The sequence below is a fragment of the Opisthocomus hoazin genome, chromosome 1 (assembly GCF_030867145.1).
Source record: "Opisthocomus hoazin isolate bOpiHoa1 chromosome 1, bOpiHoa1.hap1, whole genome shotgun sequence".
In the NCBI taxonomy this organism is placed as follows: domain Eukaryota; kingdom Metazoa; phylum Chordata; class Aves; order Opisthocomiformes; family Opisthocomidae; genus Opisthocomus; species Opisthocomus hoazin.
Genome location: NC_134414.1, coordinates 25,253,050 through 25,280,541, shown reverse-complemented (window position 1 = coordinate 25,280,541; position 27,492 = coordinate 25,253,050). Strand labels below are relative to the sequence as shown.

General features: G+C 46.6%; 1 protein-coding gene across 1 annotated transcript; it reads left to right on the top strand.

The window, feature by feature from the left end:
• The first annotated feature begins 212 nt into the window (after window positions 1-212).
• Window positions 213-10,620, top strand: AMER2 (APC membrane recruitment protein 2). Its single transcript, XM_075419499.1, has 2 exons — window positions 213-1,095; window positions 1,270-10,620. The coding sequence occupies exons 1-2, from the start codon at window positions 297-299 to the stop codon at window positions 2,148-2,150; spliced, it is 1,680 nt and encodes a 559-aa protein (XP_075275614.1). The 5' UTR covers window positions 213-296; the 3' UTR covers window positions 2,151-10,620.
• The last annotated feature ends 16,872 nt before the right edge of the window (window positions 10,621-27,492 follow it).

Below are 27,492 nucleotides of genomic sequence, written 5' to 3'. Positions count from 1 at the left end.
CTTGGGGCGGGAGCGGGGGCAGCGGAGGCGGCGCGAAGCGGGGCGCGGCGGGAGGAGAGGGGTTAAGTTATGTAAGGCCGGGGGGGGCTGCTGCGGCGGCTCAGGTCGGTTCGCGGTGGGCGAGGGCGGCCCGGCGCAGGCCCACGGCGGAGGCAAAGCGGCTTATCCCCCCCCCCCCCCTCTCCGCCCCTCCGGATTGCCATGGAGACGGGCGGGCGGCGGCGGCGGGGCTGTCACTGAGGGATCGCGGCGGGCACCGGGGCGGCGGCGGAGGGGAGGCCGCGGCGGCGGCAGCCATGGACTCGCCCTGCGACTGTGCCGAGCCTCCGTCCGCCGAGCAGCCGTCGGGGAGGCTCAACAAGACGGCGTTCAAGCTGTTCCGGAGGAGGAGGTCCGGCGGCTCCGCGCCGAGCATCTTCGGGGTGAGGAGCAGAGGCGGCGAGGGGAAGGGCGCCGGCCGAGCGGGCATGGTGCGGAGCCGGACGCACGACGGCTTGGCCGACGCCGTGCCAGAGGGCAGCAAGCAGGAGGAGGCGGCGGGGGGCGGCGGCCCGCCGGGCGGGGAGGCGAGGGGCCGGGCGGGCGGCGGGCTCGGCGGCTCGGTGGCCAAGTCGCACAGCTTCTTCTCGCTGCTGAGGAAGAACGGCAGGCCGGAGGGCGGCAAGGCGGAGAGCGCGGACCGGCGGGCCGGCGGCAGACAAAAGAAGGGGCTGAAAGGGATCTTCAGCAGCATGCGGTGGCACAGGAAGGAGAAGAACGGCAAGGAGGAGCGGGGGGAGACCTCGGAGGTGCGGCCCGGCCTGATCATGCCGGGGTCTTTGACCGCCAGCCTGGAGTGCATCAAAGAGGAGACGCCGAAACCTTTGTCTGAAGCCCCGAGCGGCGCGGGGGACCTGGGGCCGGAGAAGCGCGTCGGCGAGGCCCACCGCACCTCGGCCCGGGAGCCCGGAGCGGGAGGTGGGGAACCGGGGGACGGCAGCCCCCGGCCCGGGGAGGACCCCGCCGCCGCTGGAAGGCGACCCGAGGAGCTCAGCCGCCAGCGACCGGACCCGGGCGCCGGAGAGGTTGGGACTGCGAAGGATGCGGCCGTAACAGGTGACGTTCCAATAACGACTATCCCCCCTGTTGCACCTCACTGTGATAGCGGTCAAGAGACGGCAGCCGCCCCTGACCCTTCCTCTGTTGATCCACCCTCAGAGCAGTCGATTGATCGTATTTGTTTGATGTTTGCTGACGTGACTTCACTGAAAAGCTTTGACTCTCTTACAGGCTGCGGAGATATTATTGCGGACCGTGAGGAGGATGTGGGCGGCGGGAGTGGCGGCTGCCAGAGGAGCACCCCCGGGGCTGGCAAGCTGGGTGCCTCCAAGAAGCACCCCACCATGGTGGCCTACCAGGGAGGAGGGGAGGAGATGGCCAGCCCGGACCAGGTGGACGACACCTACCTGCAGGAGTTCTGGGATATGCTGTCGCAGACAGAGGAGGCCCAGACAGAAGGAGGAGGAGGTGGAGGAGGGACAAAGAAGCTTGAGGGGCTGAAGGAGAACCGAGATACCGAGGGGGACCAGAACAGGGGGGTGGTGAAACGTGGTGGCCTCCACCAGATCCCCGTTCACCTCAACCACAAAGAGGAGCAGAAGGGCAGGGAGAAGGAGCAGCACGAAGGCATCCCAAACAGCGACGAGGGCTACTGGGATTCCACCACCCCTGGTCCTGAGGAAGATGGTTCCGCGAGCATCCAGAAGGAGACCATTCCCAGGGACAGCTACAGTGGGGATGCTCTCTACGACCTCTACGCCGAGCCGGATGAGAACCCACCAGCGGGGCCTACGCACGAAGAGGTCACCTGTGTGCCACGCTCCAAGCCCGTGTCTCCGATAACAACCACATGCTCACTGAAGACACCCTCAAGCACGGTGAAGGACTCCAAGATACCCATCAGCATCAAACACCTTTCGTCGCATCCTGCCAGCCATGGAGCAGACACCAGTAACAGCCATCACGTCACACACCATCACCTGGCCAAAAGCGAGATGCACAGAACAAAAATCCCTGTCTCTAAAGTATTGGTACGCCGGGTCAGTAACAGGGGCTTAGCAGGGACAACAGTGAAAGCTGCCACCACATACCAGGACAGTGCCAAAAAGTAGTTGTGTAAGAGGTGGAAACGAAGATGTACAGCAAGGTCGGTGTGTGAAAGTCTGCATAGGAGACCACAGATAATGAATTAGTTGTACATTACCTGAAGAAAGGCGCCTAAAAGGCTTACTTCACTGTACTTCATGGGCCTGCACTTCTGAATCCCTTCCTACTAGACTGTTTGCCCAAATATAAAAAGTCGACTTCTTTTCGAGCACTTTTTTTTACATTTGTATCTTTTTTCTGCAGCACTAAACACTGGGGAGGTTCATTTTTACATGCCTTTTTGGAACTGGATTTGGATTATGAACCTAAATGAACATCCTTCCTCATGCGAAGCAGTGCCATGAGTTCTTCAAGGGAACAGAGTTACAAAAGGAGCGACTCCAGAGGTTCTCCAATACACTTATCTTTTAATCATTCCTGGGGGAGGAGTGGAAGGTGGGCGCCTGGCTCTGAAAATGGTGCTTGCTGTACAAGATGTTGGAAAAAATTCCAAGCAAAAAACAACCAACCTAACAGGTATTTTACCTGCTGTAGGAATGAAAGCGCTGCTCAGCAGCAGACTTGATTGACTTGTGTGCAGTAGCTAAGGAGTTAGGTGGACTTGTCTAACAGGAAAACATGTTTTTGTTTGTCTGTCTGTCTGGTTGGTTTTCATCTGGTCTAATGTAAATGGGTAACACAGACACCTGAACGTAGGTTCAGGTGTTTACATCAATACTTGCCCGATAATGCATACAATCAGGTTCAGGGAAACATTTTACTAAATGCCAATATATACACACTGTTCACGTTTTTACAATAACTTGCTCGCCGTGTGTAAATATGTACATATTTTAGCAGATTTACTCAATGGTACAGATTTTTTTATGAAAAAAGAAAATCACCTGTCTGTATTATCTAGAGTTTAAGCAAGAGTTAGTTTTTATAGGTAGATAATTTTACAGTTCTGAAATGATAGAACTTTGTGTAAGTACCTTAAATTAGAGCAAAACTCTGTTTCGTATGGGCTCTTACATCCCCAGATAAGTAAGTCTGAAGTGCTGATTTTATTCCAGTGGCACATTCCTTGTGTCAGAGCTGAGGTTCTGACATCATTGCCACCGCAAACCTCTATTTTCAGGGGTTTAGACAAAGTTGCTCTGGGCTTAAACCTTACAGAGAAGGAACCCAGGAAAGAAACATGGTTTTTAATTATTATTTTTTGAAATATATAAAATTAGTTTTTGACTATTTAAAGAAAGGTTGGGTTCTTGTTGCTTTTTATTTTTATTCTTAATAATGTCAGAATAATTTTACTTTAAGAGAGAAAAAGAAATATGGTAAGCTAATGGTACATAAAATGGTCTGATGAGCTTGGATCTTATGGGAAATGTATTAAAGGCCAGGACATTTTTGAGTAGTGGCTACTGTACATGGGCATTGACAACATTTCAAAGAAATTTAATAGGGTTTTAATGTGCCTGAGGACATATTTTTATGATACACTGAAAAAGCTCCAAAAATCACTGAAGTCTAAAGGTAAATGTTATGTATTTACAAAATATTTTGGTATAAGTATTTAATCATCAGACCACAGTTAATATAAAATATATGCTCCAGTGTATCTGGAAAATAATAGACATTTTAAAAATATACATGTCTATATTATGCAGAGAATCCTAAATTCACATTGCTGAAGCTAATGGGTCTCATCTTACATAGCAGTTGGTTTTATTGTCTCTTAAATTGAGAGAAAAAAAGGAAAATAAATATACAGAATATACACTTGAAGGATATTAAGGTTGTAGATAAACCATAAAAAGCCAGGAAATACAATAATAAGAATTGTATATGTGTATATGTGTGGTTCACTGGGGAAATGACCTTGTAGTCACAAGGGTAAAATGGTCATCCTGTTCTGAAATTACTGCAGGGTTTAATACCGAACTGCAACGCCCCGGTGAATAGGGAGAAAGTGTCAGTTTTCCTGATCAGTCCCTGTTTTCATGGTTTGAGTAAGAACCTTAATACACTTCAAAGAAGATTATTTTATATGTTTTCTTTCTAACGTATATGTGTGTGGTTTTCTACATGCCTACTCACGCGGACGTGTTGTACATATGCATGTGTAGTCAGAACGCACCTCCTCCTCGAGTACACGCACACAGGTGAGCATGCACACCCGTGCACATTTGCACCCGTGTGAACGCAGCCACGCGTGCACACTCCCACACGCAGAGTGAGGGGATGTGCTGTGAGTCTGTCTCCAGACACGCTGGCGGTGATTGCCTTTGCCTGAGAAAGAGATTTGCATTTGGCCTGACTCTGCTTGTGCATTTTAGAAAGTTCAAGCTGAAATACTCTCTGAAGGATGAATAGACAGAACATGGAATCTTATCCTGCTCCTTAGCCCTAAACCTAACATTATTTTTTTCTGCTCTTTTGTTTTTGTCTGACTGTAAGGGACGCATCTCTCCTTGCATGACAACTCTGCAGAAAAATCGTAATTCCCCATTTTGTTTTCAAGACAAATTGTGCAGAGAGATTCTGTAGGGTACTGGAAGTTGAGAAGGAGGGAGGATGTGGTGAGCTTGGGGGCAGTACCATAAAAACTGGAAGCACCAAGGACAGGTAGTAGGAGTGTTGCATCTTATAAGCACTAGAAGATACCAGCTATCACCTCTACAGGACTTGTGTGTGGCAAATTATTCATCATAGGCATTTTGTTTGCATTGTGGCATGTCTGTATCGAGAAACCGATAGAGTGACATTAGACTAGCTCCCTCTCACGTGATGACTAACACAAATCATCATTAAAATGCTTTGGCTTCCCTTCATTTTTCTCTCTCTCCTTTGTTTTCTGCCCCATTTTTCCTCCGTCCTCTGCATGCTGGCGGGCAGCTTCCTCCTGAGTGCTGACCCCTAGTGCGGAGCGGGGAGCCCCGGGCGGGCAGCCCAGCATGGGGTGGGAGAGCGTCCAGGTGCTCCCCAGTCGCTCTCTCAAGCTTTCTATTGCATACCCAGTGTAAGTACATTTTGCAGATCTCTTGGCCGTTCGTTTGGCTGCTTGCTATGTACATATTTTAAGGACAATCATATCCTTAAAAGGAAAATGGGAAAGTAGCTTGTTGTAGGGCGTCAGTATTTTGAATCATTGCGACATACTGACGTTGATTCAGGGTAGTGGTTGTGTGAGAGTACAAATACAATTTAATGCTCAAATTAGCTTTGTATTTATAAAACTCACCTTTGTCTTTAAGCCATCTATGCTTTTTCTTTTGAAAGGTAATAGAAAATTTAATATTTACTAGGGCTTTCGATTTTCATAGAAATATATTTGTATAACTCCACACAATGCCTAAAACAATCATTGGAAGGAGCTTCAAAGGCTTTCTTTAGACGTGTATTTAATTCCTGAAAGATCCCTGTAAAATACTGTGAGATGCCTAGGAACAAACGATTAATGGCTTGCTGGATTTAAAGGCTGAAGCATACAGAGGTGATAGCCCTGAGGCATTCTGTGGTGATTTGCATTCTTATTTATGTTACCCTGTTGAAGCATATATTTTCCTTGGCTCTGGTAGGTATCAAGGTAGAAATGGTGTTCTGAGTCCCAAAGATAACATTCCCAGCGCTGTTGTTGTTTTGATTTTCTTAAAGAATACTTGTCTTTATTTGTTATTCTGTGGTCTGAATGACGCTTTGTAATTATCAGCTGGTATGTCAGTCATAAAGGATTTTATAGATCAGGACTTGGCATTTAGTTATATGTGCTTTTTGCACTTTCAGGTCATTACTGGTAAATTTTATATGTTCTTAGGACATTTCTATATATTGCGTAGCATTTTATAGCTATCTACAGTGATTTCAGTGGCATACATCCCTGTCCTATATATCAGCACAAAAGATTTCCTTTCGGTAGCATGAAAAGATGTTTTGTGGACTTCTTTTGTCATGGTAGGAGTTAAGTTTCCTGTACTCTATGTGTGGCCTGCAACAGACATAAAGGGTCTTATTTTCTCTGTAGTGCGTATGCATTTTGCTCTTGCCAGTAACAGAACTCAAACACACCTAATAGATTTCAGAAATTCCATGACTGGAATAAGAAAAATCAGTCTTACTCCATCAATCACCAGCATTTTCTTCATCCACTGTGAATATCCTCACCGCCGTTCAGGGTAGTAGAGGACAGAATTTTAAAAATTACGTGCATAGAAGTACACTACGAAAATTAATTCACTGATTATTTTTTAATGAATCTTACTAAATTATTTATCTAAGCTAAGCGAATATTGCACCAAAGTCTTCAAAACGTCTGATATGGATGGCATTTTCAGTAAGATGCTAGAAGTGCAGATGGGCCAAATAACCAGGCTTGGCTTAGCAAAGCAAAACCTAGTTGTTGCTTAAATTTGTAGCACTGAGTGAGCTTGCAGATCAAAGGGAGCCATTGATTCTGCTACGTGGTGGTGCTCGGGAGGTTTTTTTTTTTCCCCTGCTCTAATGGACTACTTTCAGAAAAGGCTTTTCAGCAAGATAATGCTATGAGACAGTTCACAGTAACAATAGCCACTTACAAGGCAGATGGTTATCTAACAGCCATAATGGGGGACTCTAAGCAAGGTGGCCTGAAAATGTATTTTCATAGTTATTGATAGGAAAGGCTTCTGGTTTGGAACAACAAATTGACACCAACTCAAAGACGCTGCAGAAAAGAGTTTTGGCGTAGTTTACATATGACAGCTTCTGCAGGGTTGTTTTTTTTATTTTTTTATTTTGGCTTTTCCTTTGTTGTTGTTTTTGCTTTGTTTACATTTTCGTTATGATGACATAATGCCATGTGTCCAGGCAGAACTGCAGGACAACCGACTCTTCTGAGATTTAGTGCTGAGAATATGCTGTCAGTTGTCTTCAGTGGGCTGGGACTGGTCCGTGCTGAACATCCCTCCTTTCCATTGAGGAATGGGAGGGACGGGATGATGGGGTTCCTTGTCGTGAGTCCATGTGCTGTTTACTGTAGGCAGGACATATCTGAATCTGTCTTGCTGTTTGTTTTCAGGGGACGGTTTATTTTTGATCTGACTCACAGGATTTTTTTTAGCTCATCATTAGCTCACTTGTCTTCCCTGTGAGCATCTCAGCTAGGAACGGTCAGTATTGATTTGGTGTTTCCTAGGTCCATTTCTTGTAGAGAGAAATGAAAGAACTTGCCATATTCAAAGGATTAAGAGCTGTAACCACTCAAGCCACATCCTAGGGGGCTTTATTCCTGCAAAAGCAGGTTGTTAAAGCTCTTCCTGCCTTAGAGGTCTTCTCCATTCAAAACAGCGAGTGCTATTGCCTGGGACTGCGTTGGTTTTGTTTTTTCTGTGTCTCTTGTTCCCTCTCAGCCATACTGCAGTACCTTGGGAAACTGAGATTTTTGACTTATCTTCCAGCACTAGAAAAGTGTGTTATTCAAGGGGGCTTTGCTCCTACTTCTTGGTCTGGAAAAATATCACCCTCAGAACAAGCTGCAAAGATATTTAAAACAGAGAGCTCTGCTGTGTAATCTCATACACGGGTGGGGATGTTGAGTGATATTTTGCATAGAGAGGAATAAATACCTCTACTTTCCTGTTGTGGACCATCTAGCAAATATAGCAGGGAAGCATGTCACTGGTGGGAAAGCCCAGAAGCTGTTTGTTATGGAGACTGTGCCCAGATTTTCTTTACCTTTGGTAAGAACTGCTTTTCTTTTTCCTTTCTGTATATATTTAAATAAATAGAACCAAAGTTGTAGTGGAGAGAGGGAAAGGTTGTGTACTTCACAGGGCAAGGAGTTTCAGCTGCTAGGCTGGAAGGTTTCTTGTAGCAGGAGCTGAAAGAAGATTACTTTGCCTACAGTAACGTCACATCCAAGCAATGCTCTGAAATAGAAGCTAATCCAGCTGTGGCCACAAAGCTGGAAAATGCCAAGAAGATGTGACAATGTCTTTCCAATGCCCCCGTTGTGCTGTGGCAAAGCTTCCACTGACTCCAGTAAGAACTGGAGAAGGTCCTTAATCTCTTAATCTTGAAGGAAATAGGAAGCGTTTCTTAAAGAAGTCTTCCCTTTTTTTAAAGATGAACATTATTCAGGTGATTGTGCAGTCTTTTATATTATTGTACTATTTTCACTGATCTGAATGCAAAACATGTCTTTCCATTGTTTTTCCAGCTTAACAAGCAGCCACTCCCGCACATAACTCCAGTGCTCAGCATGTTTAAATTACAGCTAACACAATCACTGCCTTCCTTAATTTAACTTGTGATGGCAAAAACAGGACCAGATCCTTTCCAGAGCACTAAACCCCCTGCTTATTGTGGTTTTGTTCTTGTTTTTTGATATGGTAACTAATGATGCCTCACTTTAATTGTTTCACAGCCACATCTTAAATGTGTTTTTTAGGGAGAACAGTATGCAGGGACTGAGTGGTAAGAACTTTAACAGATTTTTCTTATTTTCAGTGATGTTGCATCAAAACAGTTACTATTTCAGTATCAGGTTGTTTCCATGGGCTTTTTATGCAGATGCATTGGAAGCTTTGAACATAATGTGCTCGTAAAAGAAAATTGGCTACATCTGCTTTGAATCAAGCCCGACCTTAAAATGTAAAAGCTCCACATCTGGTGATGTTTCTTGGTTAATGGCAGCAAGGGAGAAAGAAGGTCTGCCCCAACTCACCTGCACCCTGCGGGCTGGGGGAGCAAGGCACTGTCAGCGGGGGAGTTTGCTGTCTGCCCCAGCCGCGTGGCTGCAGCGGAGGGGTGCGGGGTGTCACCATGTGGAGGTGTCTGCCAGATGGGATGGCAGCAGGAAAACCCAGGGTGGTGGTGCTGTGCTGAGGTGAAAGGGTTGACAGGGTGACTGGGACATGGGATGAAAGAAAGGGCTGGACCTCTCGTCCTTGTGGAAAAAGGCAGTTAAACATATGCCTATAAAATGTGGCTCATTTTTTTCTGGCACTGATGCTTGAATTTCTGTGTTACACTGAGTTAGGAGCCGGACTGCATGGGTCTGGGTGTGCTGAAGCCAGTGCTCCTGCTGGTGGACTACAGCGTGACTGCTCTCATCAACACCTGAGCAGTGCCCAGTGCCTTCATTTCTGAAGGCAGTTTTAGCAGAGACTCCCAGAAAACCCCTGTAGCCCAGCACGGATCCATGGCATCTCACTGCTCTTCCATCATCATTTTGCCAGGGGGATGTGAAGACCCAGGCCCTTGGCAGGGTGGTGAGCACTGGCTGCACCCTTGCAACCCACGGGTGAGTGGGGAGGGAGTGTAAGGAACACTGTGCAGCAGCACCACTGAATCCTAGGCAGAGTGCAAGTCACTTTCTGCAGCAAGTGGCTTGGTAAAAGGAACGTTATCCTGCTTTTCAGAAGAGGGAGCAAGACTGAAGCTGTTGCCTTTGTGTAAAATTGAGGTAAATCCTCTGCCATGGGACAGGTTGCAACAGCTGGGCAATATCTCCATCCAGCAGTGTTCCTTCTGAAATCAGTGGATCTGTTAGCGGTGTCGGTTGTTACTGAGTGAAGATCCCATAATTTTACCCCATCTGAATTTTCCTTGCTATGCTTGTCAGCAGAGTCTGTCTCAGAAAAGCTCTAGTGTTGAGGCTTGTGGCCCTGTTGAAATGGGGGGTGAGGTATGAATGTGATTGGTGGAAAATGCAGGTTCAAAAAGTCCAGAAAGCACAGCATGGCTTCAGTCGTTTGAATATCGTGGTTTGCCTGAGGAAAACGTAGCAGGGGCTGCTCCACGCAGCATCTGACAAACTGATGCTCATGGGGTTTCCTGCGTGCTGAAAGGGACAGATGTGTCCTGTTAGAAGTCACTTAACGTGTTTCTGTAAGACATACTATAGCTGACAGATCACTGTTAATTACAATTTTCCCTCGTATTTTTTGTGTCAGCCACCTCCAGTCAGGTAGCATATGACCTATTCAAGATAACAAGCGAGTAAAGCCAGAACTCCCCGCTCTTCTTATCTAAACGGTTTGCTAATAATCTGGTGAGTCTGTGTGCACCAACTTTTTTTTAGTGAAAGCTCCCAACCCTCCGGGGATGTTTTCATAACAGACTGTTAGACACACTCTGCTCCTTTCCACCTCTACAGACTTCGATGAGTGTGTGTCTCCTCGAATCACTGTATTCTTAACGTATTTACAACCTAACTGATAGCAATAGATGTCTTTCTTCCCTGGCAGTTCACAAGGATATACTAATCAGTGTTTATTATATTTTTAATTCTGTAAATATTTATTTTGGTACTCTGTATTTATTGGCACTGATTCTGGTGTTTGCTTATGTGTCATTGTAAATGTTGATGGTTTCAATAGTCTTGCTTCTAATGAATGTAAGGAACTCGGACTAACTGCACTTTTCTTCCATTCAAAAATCTTACAGTGAAAAATATTCCCACTGTCATGTGTTATAATGAATACAGTTAATAAAATCAGTTGTCACTTTTCATTGATGAACATGAAGTTACATTTTGATGTTCGAGCTAGAGACAGAGCCAATCTATTCAGTGCACTGGAAAATACTAGGCTTTTGAAAGCAAGACATTAGGGAATTATGCCCCCAAAATAGCATAAAAAAATACTTGGGCACGTGTGCCCTTTCATTTTTATGTAGAAATGCCTTTAGCAGTTTTACAAATAACATCACAGAATAACTAGACTAAATTCATTACTTAGAGGAGGGCTTTCATAAATGAGAGAGTTTTGGTCTTCTGGTCTTCTGTTTCATCAGCATGTTCTCTCCCGCCCCTTTAAACCACTTAGACAATGGAAATGGACTGAGTTTCATTCTGCTTTTCAAATTAGCTTTGCTTGCTGGTTCTCCTGGTCAGGAAGCCAGCAACGAAGCTGGTTCTCATGGCACAAATTGACTTTGGAGTTGCAGTTTTGGTGTGACAGTAGAAAACGCAGTCTGCATTTCCCACCTTGAAAACTGGGACTTGGCTGCTATGACTATGAAGTGACATTTGTTAGAACCTCTGTTTTGCAACTTTCTCTAAATTTCTTGCATTTAGAAGATGCATAAAGCATTTGCAGCAGTCTAGTTTTAATCCTTACTTTGACTTACTTCACCTGGCTAAGTAGCATTGCCTTGCTAAGGGTTCTCCCCTGTTACTACTTGTCCATGGAAGACACCGAACTAGCCAGAATAAGAACTGGAATAAAATCTGCTCAAAAGTTTTCAAGGAACAACAAAGCAAAAGGTATGAAAAGCTCATTATGTAAGTAAGGAGCAGGACATGGTGACACAATATAAATTGTTCCTGTGTTCACAAAAGTGTGAATGCTCTTTCCAATAGCTAGCATGAGGCTGAAGAAATGTTTTCCCACTGATTTAATGCACAAGCAATTTTGCATTCAGGCCTTCTCAGCCTATGTATCTTGCCTATTGCACATTCATGTCTTTTATCCCATGCATCTGGAAGCAGGAGAGCTGTGGTTTAAATTATTGCCTGCCACAGAAGATTGCCTAGTGATTACCTTGCTTGTGTCCAAGTATTCTGGGATTCTCTGGGGCAAAGAGGCTGCAATGAAGTGCAGGGCAAAAGTACAGCAACCCTGTGAATCTTGATAACTGCAGCCCTGTGTGATGCAGCTGTTAACACCTTCCACAAAACCAGTCTATAGTAGTCTGGGCGATCCACTATGACAGAAAAAATTGAAAAGTCTCCTGAAACCAGGAGACTTGGCCCAAATACTCTTTCTGAAATCAGGATGAAGAGGCTGAGTTTCTAGTATTGAGTTAAAAGTCGCTTCCCAGTTAAAACCAAGATGGGTCATTCCCGACAGTACATCTGTATGAATTTTCATGGCCACCTTACTGGAAAAGTGTTTGTAATGGGAGTGATGACCTGGAAATCTCCCTATGACCCATTCGTTGAAGATGAATGCTCCATCCGATTTGGAAATCTATCAAGCCAGGAAGAGAAGAGAATATTCTTGACTTTTAATAATTGGTAAGGAATATTGGCAAGACTAACAGACCAGTCAACTGAATGTGAGTGAGTACTAGACTCATGTTAAATCCTTCCCTTGAATCATGGTATTTTTCCCTTCGAAAGTGATCGTACAGGAGTTATTTGCTAGGAGCTCACATTGAGCAGATGCCTGCTCCTACCTACCACGTTGCACATCTGCTTCCAATTAAAACCATTCCACAGTGCCATGGCGGGGATGGGGGGGAGGCTCAAAGGTTCTGCAAAGGGTTATTTCAGCAGCCGTGGATGCCGCTGTGGCAGCTGAGGACTAAGAACCTGCTTCATCTCTAATGACACGTCACTCCTTTTGCTCTGCAAAGACCATTGGCACTTGGCTCAGGTGCTCAGTCAGACCCTGGGAACAGAAGATCTGCTGTTCTGACTAACGGAGGAGACTTGTCCTTGACCAATATGTGTATTTTTTCCATCTTAAGAAAAATGAATATTTTTTAAAAGATGGAGGTGGAGTCCCATAGCTACTGTTATAAGCAGAACAAGACAAGTGCAAGGAGTCTGTTGAAGTACAACTCCCCACAGCTACTCCAAAGACTAGCGAACAACCCATGGTGATGCTGCGTCATTGCGCAATGACCCCTCACAAAGTGGCCCTGTGCAGCACTTCCACGTGATTCCCAGGTGAGATGACCTAGAGCCAAGGGTTGCCACCAGCGGGGAGGGAGGGCTTGGGCCTTCTGAGAAAGCACTGGTCTGGACTGGGGAGATCCGAGTCCCTTTTCCACTGCTTCCTTTCTGTGCAGTAGTGACCTGATTTACAGAAGGCTGCAGGTACCACATTTTAAAGTCTGTTCCACAACATCAGCTGCACCTAGCTGTGGTGTTGCTCAGAACTCGTGGTCTGAGGGTTTATGATAGAATTTTGCTATCACTTAAGCACCTGCACCGGGCAGGCTCAAAAGCATCGTGTGGCTGGGTCTGCTCTTCCGCGTGTCACAGTGGGAGTCATAGACAGGGTCTTCCTCTGGCTGCGTCAGCCTTCTCTGTTGGTGTCACTTGAAATTCGTAGGTCCCTTGGGCAGAGGAGAGACTTGAATAAAGATCCTCTGGGTGAAGGTCCTGAATGAGCAGAGGTTGAGTGGGTAGAAGTACGGCAGCATCGCGGAGGTGGTAGGAGAGGTTGAGGCAGCTAAACCTAGGGCAGCCAGAAGTCCTGCGGGCAGCAGTGTCCTCTCCTGCTTAACAGGGAGATGGTTGCCTCCAGGGCACCTGTGTGAAGCACCTCAAGGTGCTTCAAAAACATGTTCAGCTGTAAGCTACCACACTGTGGGAACAAATGATGCTGAGCTCCTTGCGTGGAGCTGGGACCTTGCAGGGTGACATGCAGAATGCAAAGTAAACAAAATTCCTGTGACCAGACAGTGTTTTAAGGATAGAAATTATACTAAATCTGTATGTCATGTAAAGCAAATCTGTTCCGTTCCTGCCCAGCTCCATTTGTTCACCTGTAAAGATGAAAACACAACCTAATCTTGCTACAAAATAAGTTTGAATAAACAAAGGCAAATATGTCTTAGTAAAAATGAGGACTGAAAGACCTGCTCTTTGATTATGGCTGTGAAGAAACTGGCCACAATCTAAAGTGGACATGAAAAAAAATCTGTTCTACTAAAATGAAGTAGAGGATCAGAAAAATGATGGTAACAAAAATCAAATGGATTGTTCTGAATGTTTCTGAAGACAAAACAGAGACAGATAAGAATTCAGCTAGTCTTGGCCTATCTTTACAGTAGGGATACATTACACCTACATCTGTCTTTCTCAGAGTTTCCACCCTTCACATTCTGCACTAATAGATCTTGTTTACTGACAGATATCAAATCGTACAAAAATGCACCGCTCACAGTGATCAGTCCTGCTACTCTTTTGCTTATAGATGTCTTTTTTTTTTCCCATGTTAGCAAGTTAAGCTTTTGATCCTTCCAATTAGACCATATCCAGTCATTATCATGCCACATTCAGGGCCTGATTACGCAGCTGCTGCATCTGAACAGCTTCATCCGAATCAGTAAGAAATGCTCATGTGCAGCAACTGCAGAAATGGTGCTTGCATCCTTCGCAGAGCTGCCTATTGCTGCTTTCTCAGAGGCTTACCATGTTTACGTCTGTCATCACTACATGATGTTGAACTTGCCTGTATGTTATTTTTCCAAGAGTCTGATAGAAAATCCCATAAATCTGCAAGTTTTATGTAAAAACAGTTGGACCAGATTACGCGGTGAAGTTAACTTGTCTATGCCGGATCTTAATTCTCTCTCAAGATGTACCGTGTATTCAGACTGATTTAAAATAAATGACTGTATTGGAAAACAAAACAGGCATCAGAGCACAAACATAAAGGCAAATGTCAGCCCCTGGCTCTGAAACGACAGGGACCCTCAATCCAAGCTATGAAACCAAACATTTCTGCCTCAGCGCAGGCAAACACACAGCACTATTTATAGCACAGCGTTTTACTACCCTCCTGTTAGAATGGGCTTCATCGGAGGATTTACATGACTAACCAAAAGCAAAAGCCTTTTGTACTTCGTTTCCAAAAGAGAAGGCCAGTGTGAAGCTGGTGTTTGCTGGCCTGAATTACAGAAAATATCAGTTACTAGAAAACCAGCTACTAATTCAAAGGCATCTGTTACCATGGCATAAGTCTCCTCTTCCCTCTCCATGCCCCAGATTTAGCACCAATGATGGGAGCTAAGTAAAAGCTCAAAAAGAACGGTTCTTACCTCTGAAAAATAAAATGCATAGTCAAGGAAGACCACATGTTTTCATGGCAACTAAGGAGTAAAGGGTTAAGACCTAGGAGATGGCTCTGAACCAGTGAACAGCACAAAAGACTCCTATTAGCAAATCAAGAGCCCAATGTGCTCTGGTTTCCCCTGTTGTATCTTCAGTTAAACCCTTTGGGCCACAAAGTTACTGTTCCTGCCAAGGACAACAATCCTCATGAGGTGATTATTTTAGATTCTGCTACATACCCTGAAGTCTCGTCAAAATGAAAACCAACCCTCCCTTCACCCTCTGATCCGATTTCCAGGGCAGGGCAGGCCCACCAGCTAGTCCCCATCCTTTCATCTCGCTGTGCCAGCTGCAGGCACCCAGGCTTTCCCCAGAGATGCTGCTTTCTCTCAGATGCCTGCCTCTCCCTGCCTTCCAGATGGCAGCGGGCTTCTTAACAAGCTCCCTGATTTCTCTCTCCGCCTTGGGATTTCACTTCAACGTTATCCTGTCACATCTGTTTTTCTCCAGGCAGATGATGTGCAGGAGCACGAGATGCGATGCTCCTTCAGGAGGTTTCCAACCTGCAGCTCCTGCGGCCCTTTCGGACGTCCCCGCCGCGGAAGCGTCCCCGTGCAGCGAGGATCGCCAATGCCCTGGTGTGCCAGCGACAGCCCCTGCCCCAGCTGCCGAGCAGGGGTAAGGACCGCTTTGTGGAGGTTTGCAGGCTGTTTGTTTCCTTGTCTTGTTCTGCATCACCGAGCTTACTCTTTCCTCCCTAGGGCTTTTCTGCAGGGCTTCTTGAGGCTGCCCGGCGCTGTTACGGGGCTGTTTAACATGGCTCGGGAAGGAGGAGAATGGCGGGAGAACAGGGAAGGGAACTGGAGTCAGGCTGTGATATCCTTTCACGGATGTCCTCTGTGACCTTCAGTGCAAAACTCCACCTCTTTGCTCCACCGTGGAGCTGCCTTCCCATCTCCCTAGCTATAGTGCTGGTGCCCCTGGGGCTCTGCAAATGTGGGATTAAAGAGCTGGAGAGGAGGGTGTCGAGAGGAATCAACAGCATCCTGGAACAGTGGGAAACAGGTGTTACACCCCACCGAAGCCCCATGGTGGGGATCCTTCTCCTGTCAGGGGCAGCAGAAGGAGGGATGTGGGGGCTAAAACATCTTTAGCCTCTTGATATACCTGTCCTTAGAGCTGGCTACAGATGCTGTTGCCGCCATATGGCCTTTCTGCAGTGCTCTGCACAGCTTTGACCTGCTGATGACCACAGGCTCTCCACTTCCATGAAACTAATTGAAGCAACACCAGAGTAGGAAGTAATACCAGTCAGAAAGGAATGTTCTGCCTCCTCCCTCACTTCCAGTTTTCCACTTGGGATGGCAGCAGTAGTTATTCACTGCTCCCACCATGCAGCCAGAAGGCAGCTGTCCTTGGGATTTGATGAGCCAGGCTCACAGAGAGATGTAGTGCCGTGGCTCTGGAAAAGGTCAGTGTAGGAACTGATATATTGTTTGAACTGGTGACCCACCTGATCAAGCAGTCTGTTGCTGTCCACAGCTGCCAGCAGAGGAGATATTTTACGAAGACACATGAAGATGCTATTGTAGATAATTATGGAGGGTCTGTTTGGCAGAAGAGGTACCTTTGTAACTTCAGGTAGACTCTGCTTTGATGAAAATCTCTTTTATGACTTGTTGCTGCTGAGGAAATGATTCACACTTGCATAAATATTCACTTTTAGTGAATCTTTCGAGGTTCTTTCCTTCAGTAATGTCCTGTGGCTATGAGTTCCATACATTCATTACACTTCACTAAAAGAGAGAAAAAAACTCACCTCATGAGATGTAAGGGAAATGCTGAGGAAATTTTAGGTGCTAGGTAATCAATTTTTAATTGGGCAGGCTCAAAAAGGAAGGTAAGAGAAGGAGAACATCCCAGTGAGGTGTGTTATATTGCCTTGAGGTTGTTTGAAGTGACCTGATTACTCATGCATGACTCATGCATTTACAAATGAAAAAGTAAAATTTTTTCGAGGATATTGGTCTGGAAACAAAAGGATTCTCCAGGCCTTCAGCCAGCACCAGGACTGGGGATGATGCTGACCTGACACAGCTTCCCTCCTGCGCTGGGCAGAGCCGGCTGGGCTGTGCCGCCGTGGCTTTCGCCTTCCCCTCCTGCCCAGCAGGCAGCGGGAGCGTGGCGTTATGAAATGGAGGTACTGAGAAACCTAATTCAGAAAGCATTTGGTTCCAAATCACGTGGTGCTTTGTGCTCTGGTAGTTTTTAACTGGCTCCTGTCTGGGTTTATTCCACTCCTGCATTTCAAAGGTCAGTGCTGGAGAGCTGGGTGCTGCCACAGCCGGGGCGTTGAGCTCTGGCAGCGTCTTGACAGGGGGAAAGCTGCTGCCTTAGCTCTCCAGTAAATCGCCCTGTGCCAAGGTCTGCTTATTAGATGTTATATCCCATGGGAGACATGTTAATTTAGTGAGGTTTTGCTATGGGCTCTATTTCAGTGACTGGTTTTGGTCCCAGAGCAGTGTCCTGAGGGCTCCTCGGCCCAGCCCGTATCTGCCTGAGTGTGACCCCCACCTCGGCGAGCCCCCTCCTCTTGGGTCTCCTTGGGCTGTCCCTTACAGAGCCGCCAAATAGCAGGGGGGTTGAGGTGGGAAGGGACTTCAAGAGGTCATCTGGTCCAGCTCCCCTGCTCAGACAGGGCCACCCAGAGCCTGTTTGCAGGACCGTGTCCAGATGGCTTCTGAGGAGGGAGACCTCACATGGAAAAAGTGTTTCCTGATGTTCGGAGGGAATGTCCTGTGTGTCCTTTTGTGCCCATTGCCTCTGGTCCTGTCACTGGGCGCCACTGAGAAGAGCCTGGCTCCATCTTCCCTTCAGGTATTTATATACATTGATGAGATCCCCCTAAGCCTCCTCTTCTCCACCCTGAACAAGAGAGATGTTTTCTAGAAGAAGTGTCACAGGTCACAGCACTGCCAGAACCACACTGGAGAAAAGTGCTGGGGTGGGGGACTGTCCCTCCTCAGCCCCACACCATGCTTTGCCCCACAGCAGGTATGCGTGGGTGCCTGCCTGAAGCCCGGTGAACCCGGAGAGCTTTTGGGACCGTGTGCCGTCCCAACAAGCCCTTGTGCTGTGTGCAGTGGCTCAGGGCTGAGAGGTGATGGAGGGGTGGTGGGAGGGGTGGAGGGATTTCTTTCTAAGCAGCAGTGCCAGCTTCTTGCCCCACAAACTGGTGCATAATGGCCCGAAGGAACTCCATGCACCTCCTGGCAGCAGGTAGGTTGAAGCTGCTGCTGCTGGCAGTGCACGTGAATGTGGCTGCTTTTCTCCAAGCCCCAGCTCACCCTGCTTTTTCCTGTTAGACGCTCCCACGAAGAAACCATTTCCTTTACAGAAGATGGAGCACCAGCCCAGCAAGCTCTCAACGGTGAAGAGTAAATGATTTATTTGTCTTTGTACTCTGCTGTGGACCCCCAGCTGGATGAGAGCCTCTCCAGGCTGGTGCTGTGCCGGAGCCACAGCCCCCGTGGTTTTACAGCGCCGATAGACCGGACAGAAGGCGTGGGCATCTGGAGAAACCGAGTCCACCCCGAGGAAATGTGTTCAAGTGGAAAAGGCACTTGCAGGACCAAAGGACACCTGGGTTTTAGTCCTGCTTCTCACCTGCTGCCTGCCTGTGTGTGAACCAGCCCACCTCCTCGCTGGGCGTTTGCACAGCACACATGTCACTTGGTGGAGCGTCTTCTGCTCCAGCTGTCCAAGCGTGGGTGCAGGAGAGGAGCCCAGTTTGTGGCTGCTTTTTCTGTTCTGGCCTGCACTGGCTTCCGGGACCGTCCTCCCTTATGTCTTGAAGGTCTGGAAGAGCTGGCATAAATTAGCTCCACATCACTCTTCATGGGGAGAGATCTATCAGAAACACGCGTGATCACTTCCTACCTCTTCTCTCCCTCTGCTGCAGCTATTATGAGACCCTCCTGCGTGGTTTTAACAGCGTACTTCCACTGAGAACCTACCGCCTGCAGAAGGGTTTGCGTGCTGCCAAGGTGCTCTGGCTCTCGTTAGACTCTGACCCTGCTCTCCACGGCAGTGGATGAGAGCTTCGCAAGTCGTTTCGGCTGGGAGAGGATCACATCTTTGCAGAGGGTTTTCAAACCCCTCCGGTGTTAGGAGGGGTTACAGTGCTTACAGGGCACAACTTCAACTTCTGTACCATTTATAATTTCCTCTAATTGCTTAAAGCGCTCTAATTTTTACACCGTTGTGAAAGGATCTTTGTTTACAATGATTGCAGAGGGTAATATTTCTAGCACGGGTAACCATGGCAATGAATAATTCTATTCTCAGGAACTGTGCCAGCTGCACTAATGCCTTATAGTAGCACTCAAGCAGTTTGCTAATGAGAGACTTCTCGTTTATTGTAGGAGGACATTTTCCCGTGTCCACATGTTAGCCTGCAGTTTCTTAAAAGCACATTCTTTATCAATAATATGTGGAGAAAAACAAACCAAAGCAAACAAATCTCAGTTACATAGCTCCTCTTGCACGTAAGGTATGACTGTCTTTTTCTTGGAGTCTGTATTATAGGATACATTATTTAAGGAAACTTATGCGATAGTTTTATTTTTACTACCACCTTCTAAAATAAGGATGAACTTAGGATGCTCTAGAGCAGCTGTTTCTTACAAAAACCACACACTCCTGTAAGCTGATCTAGTCACAGATATATGGCTTTTATCACTAGCAGAAGGACTTTAACTGTTTTAAAAGATTAGTTTTATAAAGAATTTTATGTGAGTAAAGAATAATTTAAAATTATATTACTTTACAAAAATATGTATTACAGCTTGGAGTCCAATTACTTCAACACCAAAGCACTGAAATTAATTAAAATATTGTTCTCATCAAGGTATGAATATGATTACTACATTTGTAAAAAAAAGTATATAAAATAAGTAAAATATATATTTTTACATGTTTCGTGACTTAAAGGCAATTTAAATTATTTTAACAATAAATGCTCCAAATAGAACAGTTTTTAGCTTATATGATTTAGGGGTATGTTCAGTGTAAATCCTAATAGCTAAACTACAGTTCCTGTCATTCCATGGACTGTGCTCTCAGAGTACAAAAACAACCAGGTAGAATAAAGCACCCTCTCCTGTTTTCGGAAAAAAACTTTAACAGCAATCCCAAGTCTCTTAACAAAGATTGAAATCCTTAGGTAAGATTTATGGAGCATCTGTTGAATAGGGCAAAGCTGTCTGGAACGGTTGTAGCTTGGGGCTTTCTAGAAAAGCGATTCTTAGCCTCGTGTCTTTGATTAGGGAGAAAGGTGAAGGTGTCCAAATAAACAGCACAGCACAAACCTTCAGTTTTTTTCTCGTCACGAAGGGAATTGATTTCTTTTCTATGGTTAGTGATTCAGTGTGGGCTCTGTTGTCACCGGTCTCGAAGGTCCCGACATCTGCCCAGACCCAGCTGTCAGGTGGCTCACGCGGCGCCCAGCCTTCCTACAGGGCTCCCTGTCAGCACCCATTCGTGCTCTGCTCTCCAGAGAGGATCCTTGGCCCATGTCCCTAAAGACAAAGCAAGATCCACCAACTGCCATTTCCCAACAAGTTCGGTCTGGGTTGACTTAAACAAGAAAAATTCCCCAAATTACGGTCCTGCTCAGCCTGGGATAGCTCGGTTCTTCTGCAGCTCAGCAATGGCCCCACTTCCTTAGCACTGAAAGAAGTAGGGCAGTTCTGACATGAAAACAGCCCGGAAAAACTGTGGGGATTTTCCACAAAACTGTCACAACTCAATGGCTGACTTTTTTCTTCCCAGTTTCTTTTTCCAGCTAAGACAGATCCCTGGGTTAACTCAATCAAGTCGCTTCCTCTGCCCCCTAAAACCACAAATACTCATTTTGTGGAAATTTACAGCTCGTTTGCATCTCTTCCTCCGTGTCGTCCCGCTGCTTCTCTCCCCCCTATTTCGGCCACGGAGAGGACTGGTCCTCCCAGCCTGGGAGCCTGGGTCCCGGTGGGGCTCTGCCCCCGGCTCCGCGCGGCACGGCGGCGGAGTGCAGCCCTCGGGCAGCCGAGCCCAGCCCGAACACGCGTACCGGGGTGGGGGTACTGCAGATGGAGCTGGTGCCTACTGGCCTGTGGGTTTCCCTCTGTGTGTGTGGAGCCGTGCTGGCTCCTCTCCCCGCTGTCACTGGAAGCTTAGAGGCGATTTTCCAACGGGACGATGGCGCAGGGATAGTTTGAGCGCTTTTGTGCGCTGACCTGTCAAACCCTGATGGACCTGATAGCAAACTTGACAAACCCTGCAGAAATTGCCGAAAAGAGAAACGGTAGCTGACCTCAAGCCACTGACCTGATCTAAACCCTGAGCTACCCAGCGTTTGCTGCTATTTTCACAGCTACCCCAGATAGCTGCCACGACGCGGGAACGCTCTGTTTCTGGGTTTTGTTTTTTTCTATTTTATGAAAGATGTGCTAACAAAGAAAGAGCTACAGAAAGGGAAAATAAAAAAAGGGGGTGAGAGAGACTCTTTTCATGCAGCTCTTCCAGATGGCAGATACCCAAGCCCAGGCTCCTTCTCGGAGGTGTAAATCCAGCATGCACTTCTTACGGTCCATGGAGTTACCCTTGATTTACACCCGTTTGCGAGCAGCCCTGGCTGGCAGAGCTGCTGCAGCAGTCCGGGGTAAGTGCTCAGGGAACAGGGAGGTTGCATCAGGATTAGAAAATAAGGCTGTCCTGAAAGGGGAGATTTACACAAATTCCTGCTGGGTTTGGGAGCTTGTGACGGGACTGGTGTTTTGCATGGTTCCTCCTGAGCAAGCTGGGCTGGGATCCCACCTCTCGCTTTGCTGCAGGCAACAGACCTCCACAGAAATCCTCTCTCCTGTTCAGGCGTGGCAATGTGGTGCCCAAAAAGCTTCCAGCGAGGGGACTCGCACCACAGAGGGTTAAAGTGCTGTCATTTCCGAGGCAGTCCTGAGTTCCTTCTTTTCTGAGGGCTGCAGTGCTGCTCATTAGAAGCAATTAATCTCCAGTGCTGTGCTCTCCTGTCAGCCCGTGCCACCGTCACGGGCCAACTCATCCATGAGGCAACAGCTGGGTGTCCACGCTGACCAGTGTCTCCTCTGATGTCTCACTTTGCTCTCATCCCTCACAAGTGGTTTGGGTAAGTATGTGCATGGACATAATACATTAATGGCAGTCACATCTAAGCCTCACAAACAAGGGAGAACTGGACAGCTTCTGCTGCTGCTGAAAATCAGGTTTGTGATTGAATTAGATGCAGTAGTTTGAGAGATGCGAGCCGCTTCCCAGTGCCCAGGAGCTCTGCAGTTGCTCTGTAAGAGGGCTAAAGAGGAATCAGTGCACTGATTTGGGAAGTCTTCACCGATAGCTCTTTTCCTTAACTTCAGTGCCAACTGTAAATGATGTAAAACGTTGCCATACCTTTCCAGAGACCACTCTGCTTGGACAAATCATCACCAGTCTTTGGCATCCTTAAGACCAGGGTTCTAATACCTGGTTTTTGTAGCCTTTACATCTAATGCAGTTGCTCTTCAATGACTTGCAAGCTGGGTGAATGGAAGCTCTAGGGAAAAAAGAAAAACAAGTTAGTTTGGTGAAGATGAGAAATGGAAGTCATGGCTGACAAATGAAGCAAGCAGTGGATACCACAATTCCCTGGGTCTCTGTTGGGGCAGGTAGTGTCAAGTTTCATGGGGACATGCTTTTTTTGCATGATAATATCATCAACCTTTTTGACCCAGGGTATGTAGATTTGGCTTTTTCCCTGATGATAGTTTCAGGGTCTCCCACATATCTTGTGGGGAGTTTCTGGGGTGTCCGGGAGACCTGAAATCTGTTATAGAAAGAACTGTAATGTCATAGAATCATAGAATGGTTTGGGTTGGAAGGGACCTTATAGATCACCTAGTTCCAACCCCCCTGCCACGGGCAGGAACACCTTCCACCAGACCAGATTGCTCAAAGCCCCATCCAGCCTGGCCTTGAACACTTCCAGGGAAGGGGCATCCACAGCTTCTCTGGGCAAACTGTCCCAGTGCCTCACCACCCTCACAGTAAAGAATTTGTTTCGTATAATATCCTGACATTTCACAGAAAACTGTTTTCCCCTGCAGCTGATGTGCCCAACACATTCTAGCACTGAAAGAGTTGTTGAACAAGTGGCCCTGAAGAGCGCAGGCTGCACCCAGAACCCGAGAGGAGGTGCCAGGGGAATGGTTTTGGCAGCGTGTCCTTCCTCCCCTGCAGCCGGTGGGCCCAGGGGCCGAACCCCGGAGCTGACCCTCGGCAGCTGGCACGGCAGGAGGGACAGCAGACGCGGGCAGACCGACTTCTGCATGCAAGCTGCCGTCTCCTCACCTCGCAGAGCTGGTTGGCTCCCCGGTGCACGCCGCTCCCCGGGGTCTGGAGATGCTGCTGCCTTCTCCTGCTGCTTCTGGAGCCCTGTGCCAGTCCTGCACCCAGACTCTGTGGCTCTGAGGGGCGTACACAGGGGAAGAAACCCCGCAAGGGTCAGGGGAGAAGGAGTTCAAAGGCTTGTTGAGCAGAGGCTGCAGAAAGAGGCATGATGGGGATTAATAATAGGTTTCACAGTGGGGAAAAAGGATTTTTGAATGTGGGAAAAGACCCGCTTGTCTTCTTAAACCTGTCTCTTCAGCCTGCTTGGTAGCTAAATTCCCTCTGCTGCAGTCTGCATGCAGGTAGCAGTCCCATGCAGTGTCTTTAGGATCAGGAATTAGTGTTTTCTCCCAGAGCTGAACACAGGCCTGGGAGAAGGCTGAGTCCTCCAAGCTGCATCTTCCCTATTTTTTTTTTTTAAATAAATGCAGCTGCCATTATCTTCCAGCTGCTGTTGAGGAACAGTCTGGAATCACTCATGACAGTCTCCAGCTGTCCCTTGCGATGTGCGAGACTGGTGGCCTGAAGTGGATGGGATGATTTGCCACAGTCCTGCCTGGCTGTTTGTGCTTGGCAAGCCATGCAGAGCAGTAGGTAGCCCAGGTGCGCAGAGAAGGCCAAGCCCCACTCCATGCCCACCTCCCTGCTAAGAGCACCTCATGGGTGGGAGAGGCTCCACTGGGGAGGTTTGCGAGGGTGGCCAAGTGATGAGCCCCAATCTGATGACCACTCTGCCTGGCTGCTGTGCAGGGCTGGGGCTTCTCCCATCTCGCTGGAGGGAAGCCGCCCTGCCGTGCAGTAAGCAGCCGTCTGCATTGCCAAGGACGCAATGCAGGATCAGAAGGTGGGAGGATGGGAAGGGGAGGCTGTTGGGTGGGGGAAATACAACTACTTACATCTCCTCTGCTAATAAGCCTGCCCAAGTGCTATGTCTGTCCAAGAAGAGTCTGCTTGAATCTGTGGGTTATGTTTAGAAATCTGCTCTAGTGCAAATGCAACAGAACACAGGTCTCTGGTGGTACCCCAGACACTACTCCTCTTTGGCTTGCAGTTGCACAGATTTTACTTAATGTCCATGCTGAGCCAAATTCTTCTCTCAATTTAGCTCATTCTTGTCCAATTATTTCCCAGACTACCATCTCTTTTTGTTTTTTTGGTGGTTTTTTTTTTTTTTGCTATCGTCTCTTCAGGCTTCTGAGAGATGCTGCACTTGTCTGCGCTTTTTCTTTTGCCCATCATGTCCTGGGTCATTTGGTTTCGAAGCAGTGAAGAGCTGCAGTGAGCCTGCTGTGATCATACTGCTCTGTGCTGGGCTCAGGGGCTGTAGGCTTGCCTGTAAAACAAAAAAACAGTGGAGAAATAAGGGTAGTCTGGCCATTATCTGTTGATTTCCATTATAAAGGAGCACAATAGACCATGGCAGTATTTCAGTGATGTAACCCAGTCCTGTACCCACAGGCAGAATTTGGTCCTCTCTGTCCTGGCACAGGAGGTAAAGGGAAGCCATGGAAGTAGATCCATCAGGGTGAGTGCCTTAACTGGATGTTTTGGGATATAATTCTCAGAGTTAAAATGCATGAACAGAGATTTTACACTGAAATCTATGATTTCCTCCAAATTCTCTTCTTTTGTGCCTTCTGTGTGCGAGCTTTTGTTAGTCAATGTCTACACAGCATTTTACAGCGTGTCTTTTGTGTCATGGTCCTTTCAGCAGTCGTGCTCTGATCATATCCAACCTAGATGTATAGAGCATTTATTGTTTGCTTTGGGAGTTTTTTAATGAATGTTTCATTTAATATTCAGCCTTACTTGCCATTTGTCAGCAAGATCAACATCCTGTTGAGTTTCAGTTAGAGGAACCTCCGTCCATCAGTTATGGGCTCAGGTCTTGTTTCACCAATAGCTGCAAATAGGGCACAAGACTGTCTGCGTCAGTCGTGTATAGGAGTGAAGACAACAAAGATCTAAATACAGACTATAATGGAATTTTGTTTTTCCTTTCCTTCTCAGGCGCAGACCCATTTTTTCCCCCATATCTCATGTCTAGTAAATGTCTTGAGCTCCATCTAAGGGTGTCCTGTCAAGGGGAAAAGAGAATTATGTTTGCTTTCTTCGCTTCTTTATGCTGCATGGAGCAGGCCTAAAAGGTTTTCCCCTCTTTATGCAATAATATTCTCTTGCTTTATTTTTGTAACGACTCCAGGGCTTGTCCTAATAGACTTGCTGGATAACTGGAGTAATATGGATATGTATGAAAACTGCTTTTCTGAGACGAGTAATGATTTTTCATTAAGAATATTAATGTCCTTTGGGGATGTTTATTCTGTTTCTTTGCAATGCCTAAAAATATGTAGGAGAAAATACACTCTTGTTTAATGTTTGGATAATTCTGCCATCTTAGCTAGGAGTCGGGCAACCACTGAGACATCCCTCAAATTCTTCAGAAAAGATAGGGAACACCAAAGTGGACATTTTACATATAATTCTCTTTTAGAGCTGTAAGAAACAGTCCCAATCCTCTTATGCCTTGTTTTTATACAGAAATAAAAGCACAAGCAAGAGCACAAGACTTTTTATTTCTGTTGTTTTCCTTGGTAGGTCACTACTAACAAAGCATTTTTTTAAATCCCAGCAACTGCTACTAATCCTGACCTGATTTGGAGTCTTTTCAAAGCACACAAATAAAAACAGGTCGACAAAGCTCAGCTCAGAGACTGGTCTGCCTTCGTTTTTCTCAGCTGGGACTGCCACGGGGGCAGGAGAAGCACCACCAAACCCATCAGCTAGCAGCACTGCTTTCAAGAACACTTTATTACTCTGGAGCAGCAGCATCAAACCTTATAAACTTTCTGGGATTGCTGGCGTGTTGGCCATGGCAGTTGCAATTGCTGTATGTGAACGCTGACCTCCAGAAGCACTTTTTCTCCTTCTCTTTCCCTCTTGGCATTTTCTTATGTTTCCTCTTTCCAATACTCATGTATGTGTGCCTTTAGTGCCTGCAGCACTGACCTTCCCTACTTTTTGTTTTCTATTGTCCCTGTTCCTGTCTGTTATCTCAAGTAGAATTGAAGCTCTTTAAAAAGCCCCTTTTTGCTACAGAGGCTGCAAATGTTCTGTATTTCTCGCACATTATGGTAGGGCTCCAGACCAACTTCTTGCCAGTCTTTCTGGCAGGATCGATAACTCTGGGAGAGGAGGTCAGAATGGGCAAATAAATTGACGTTGAGTACAGTAATAAACATCTTGGCTATAAACTCCCCTCACATACATATTCCATTTTCTGCAGAGTTTGTCACTGAAACCTGAGGCAAGCTGTATTCAGGTATGAAGTCAGGAATGATGGGGAAGGAGGAAGAAGGATGATCAAGGCACAGGTCATGACAGTGACTGGTTGAACAGCATGTGCTTGCGTGGATGTGTTTCAGGGTTTTGTTGCATAAAAAAACCCCGTCTCAAGTAGTTTTGGGACAATAATGAAGTTTTACTGCTCTTCCCAATCCTTGTTGCTAAACCCAGACTAATTTTTTTTCAAAAAATCATGAATCTCACTAAAATACCAGTATCCTATTACCTGCTCTCTCTACAGCTCCTCCTGTAGTTCAGTCCTGGGTCGTTCCTCAGAAGTGAGAGCTGCCAGCGTTGTTACTGCCTCCCCTCTACAAATCAGCCCTTTCACAAGGGCTCTCCGCTTGAACTAGAGAAAAGATATTTCCTCCCTAAAAGACCAGCATTTTATCCTCATCACAGAGCTTTTACTACTGTGTAATACACAGCAATCATCTAATATCTGTCTTCTTTATCCATAAAATGGAAGTATTAATATCCCCATCTGTCAAAGATTACATGTAAACATTCATTCCTCCTAGGATGTGGTGGAGATCCACATTCCCTTTTGTACAAGCACTGCTACCTCTTCTGTCCTAATGCCTGATCCAGGTCAGCAGCCTTGAAGAGCATTTCAGAAGGTATTCACGCTCTGCTGATTCATTCTCACATAAAGGTAAATACATACATAAGCATATACTTGTACAGGGGTTTCCACAACTCCTCATGTACTCAGTATCTGAATAATGCTTTAGTGCCATAAAAGGGAAGCTGATTTTAAGGAATCACAATAATTTCAAACTCTGGGGCTGTTTTCTGGCAAACAG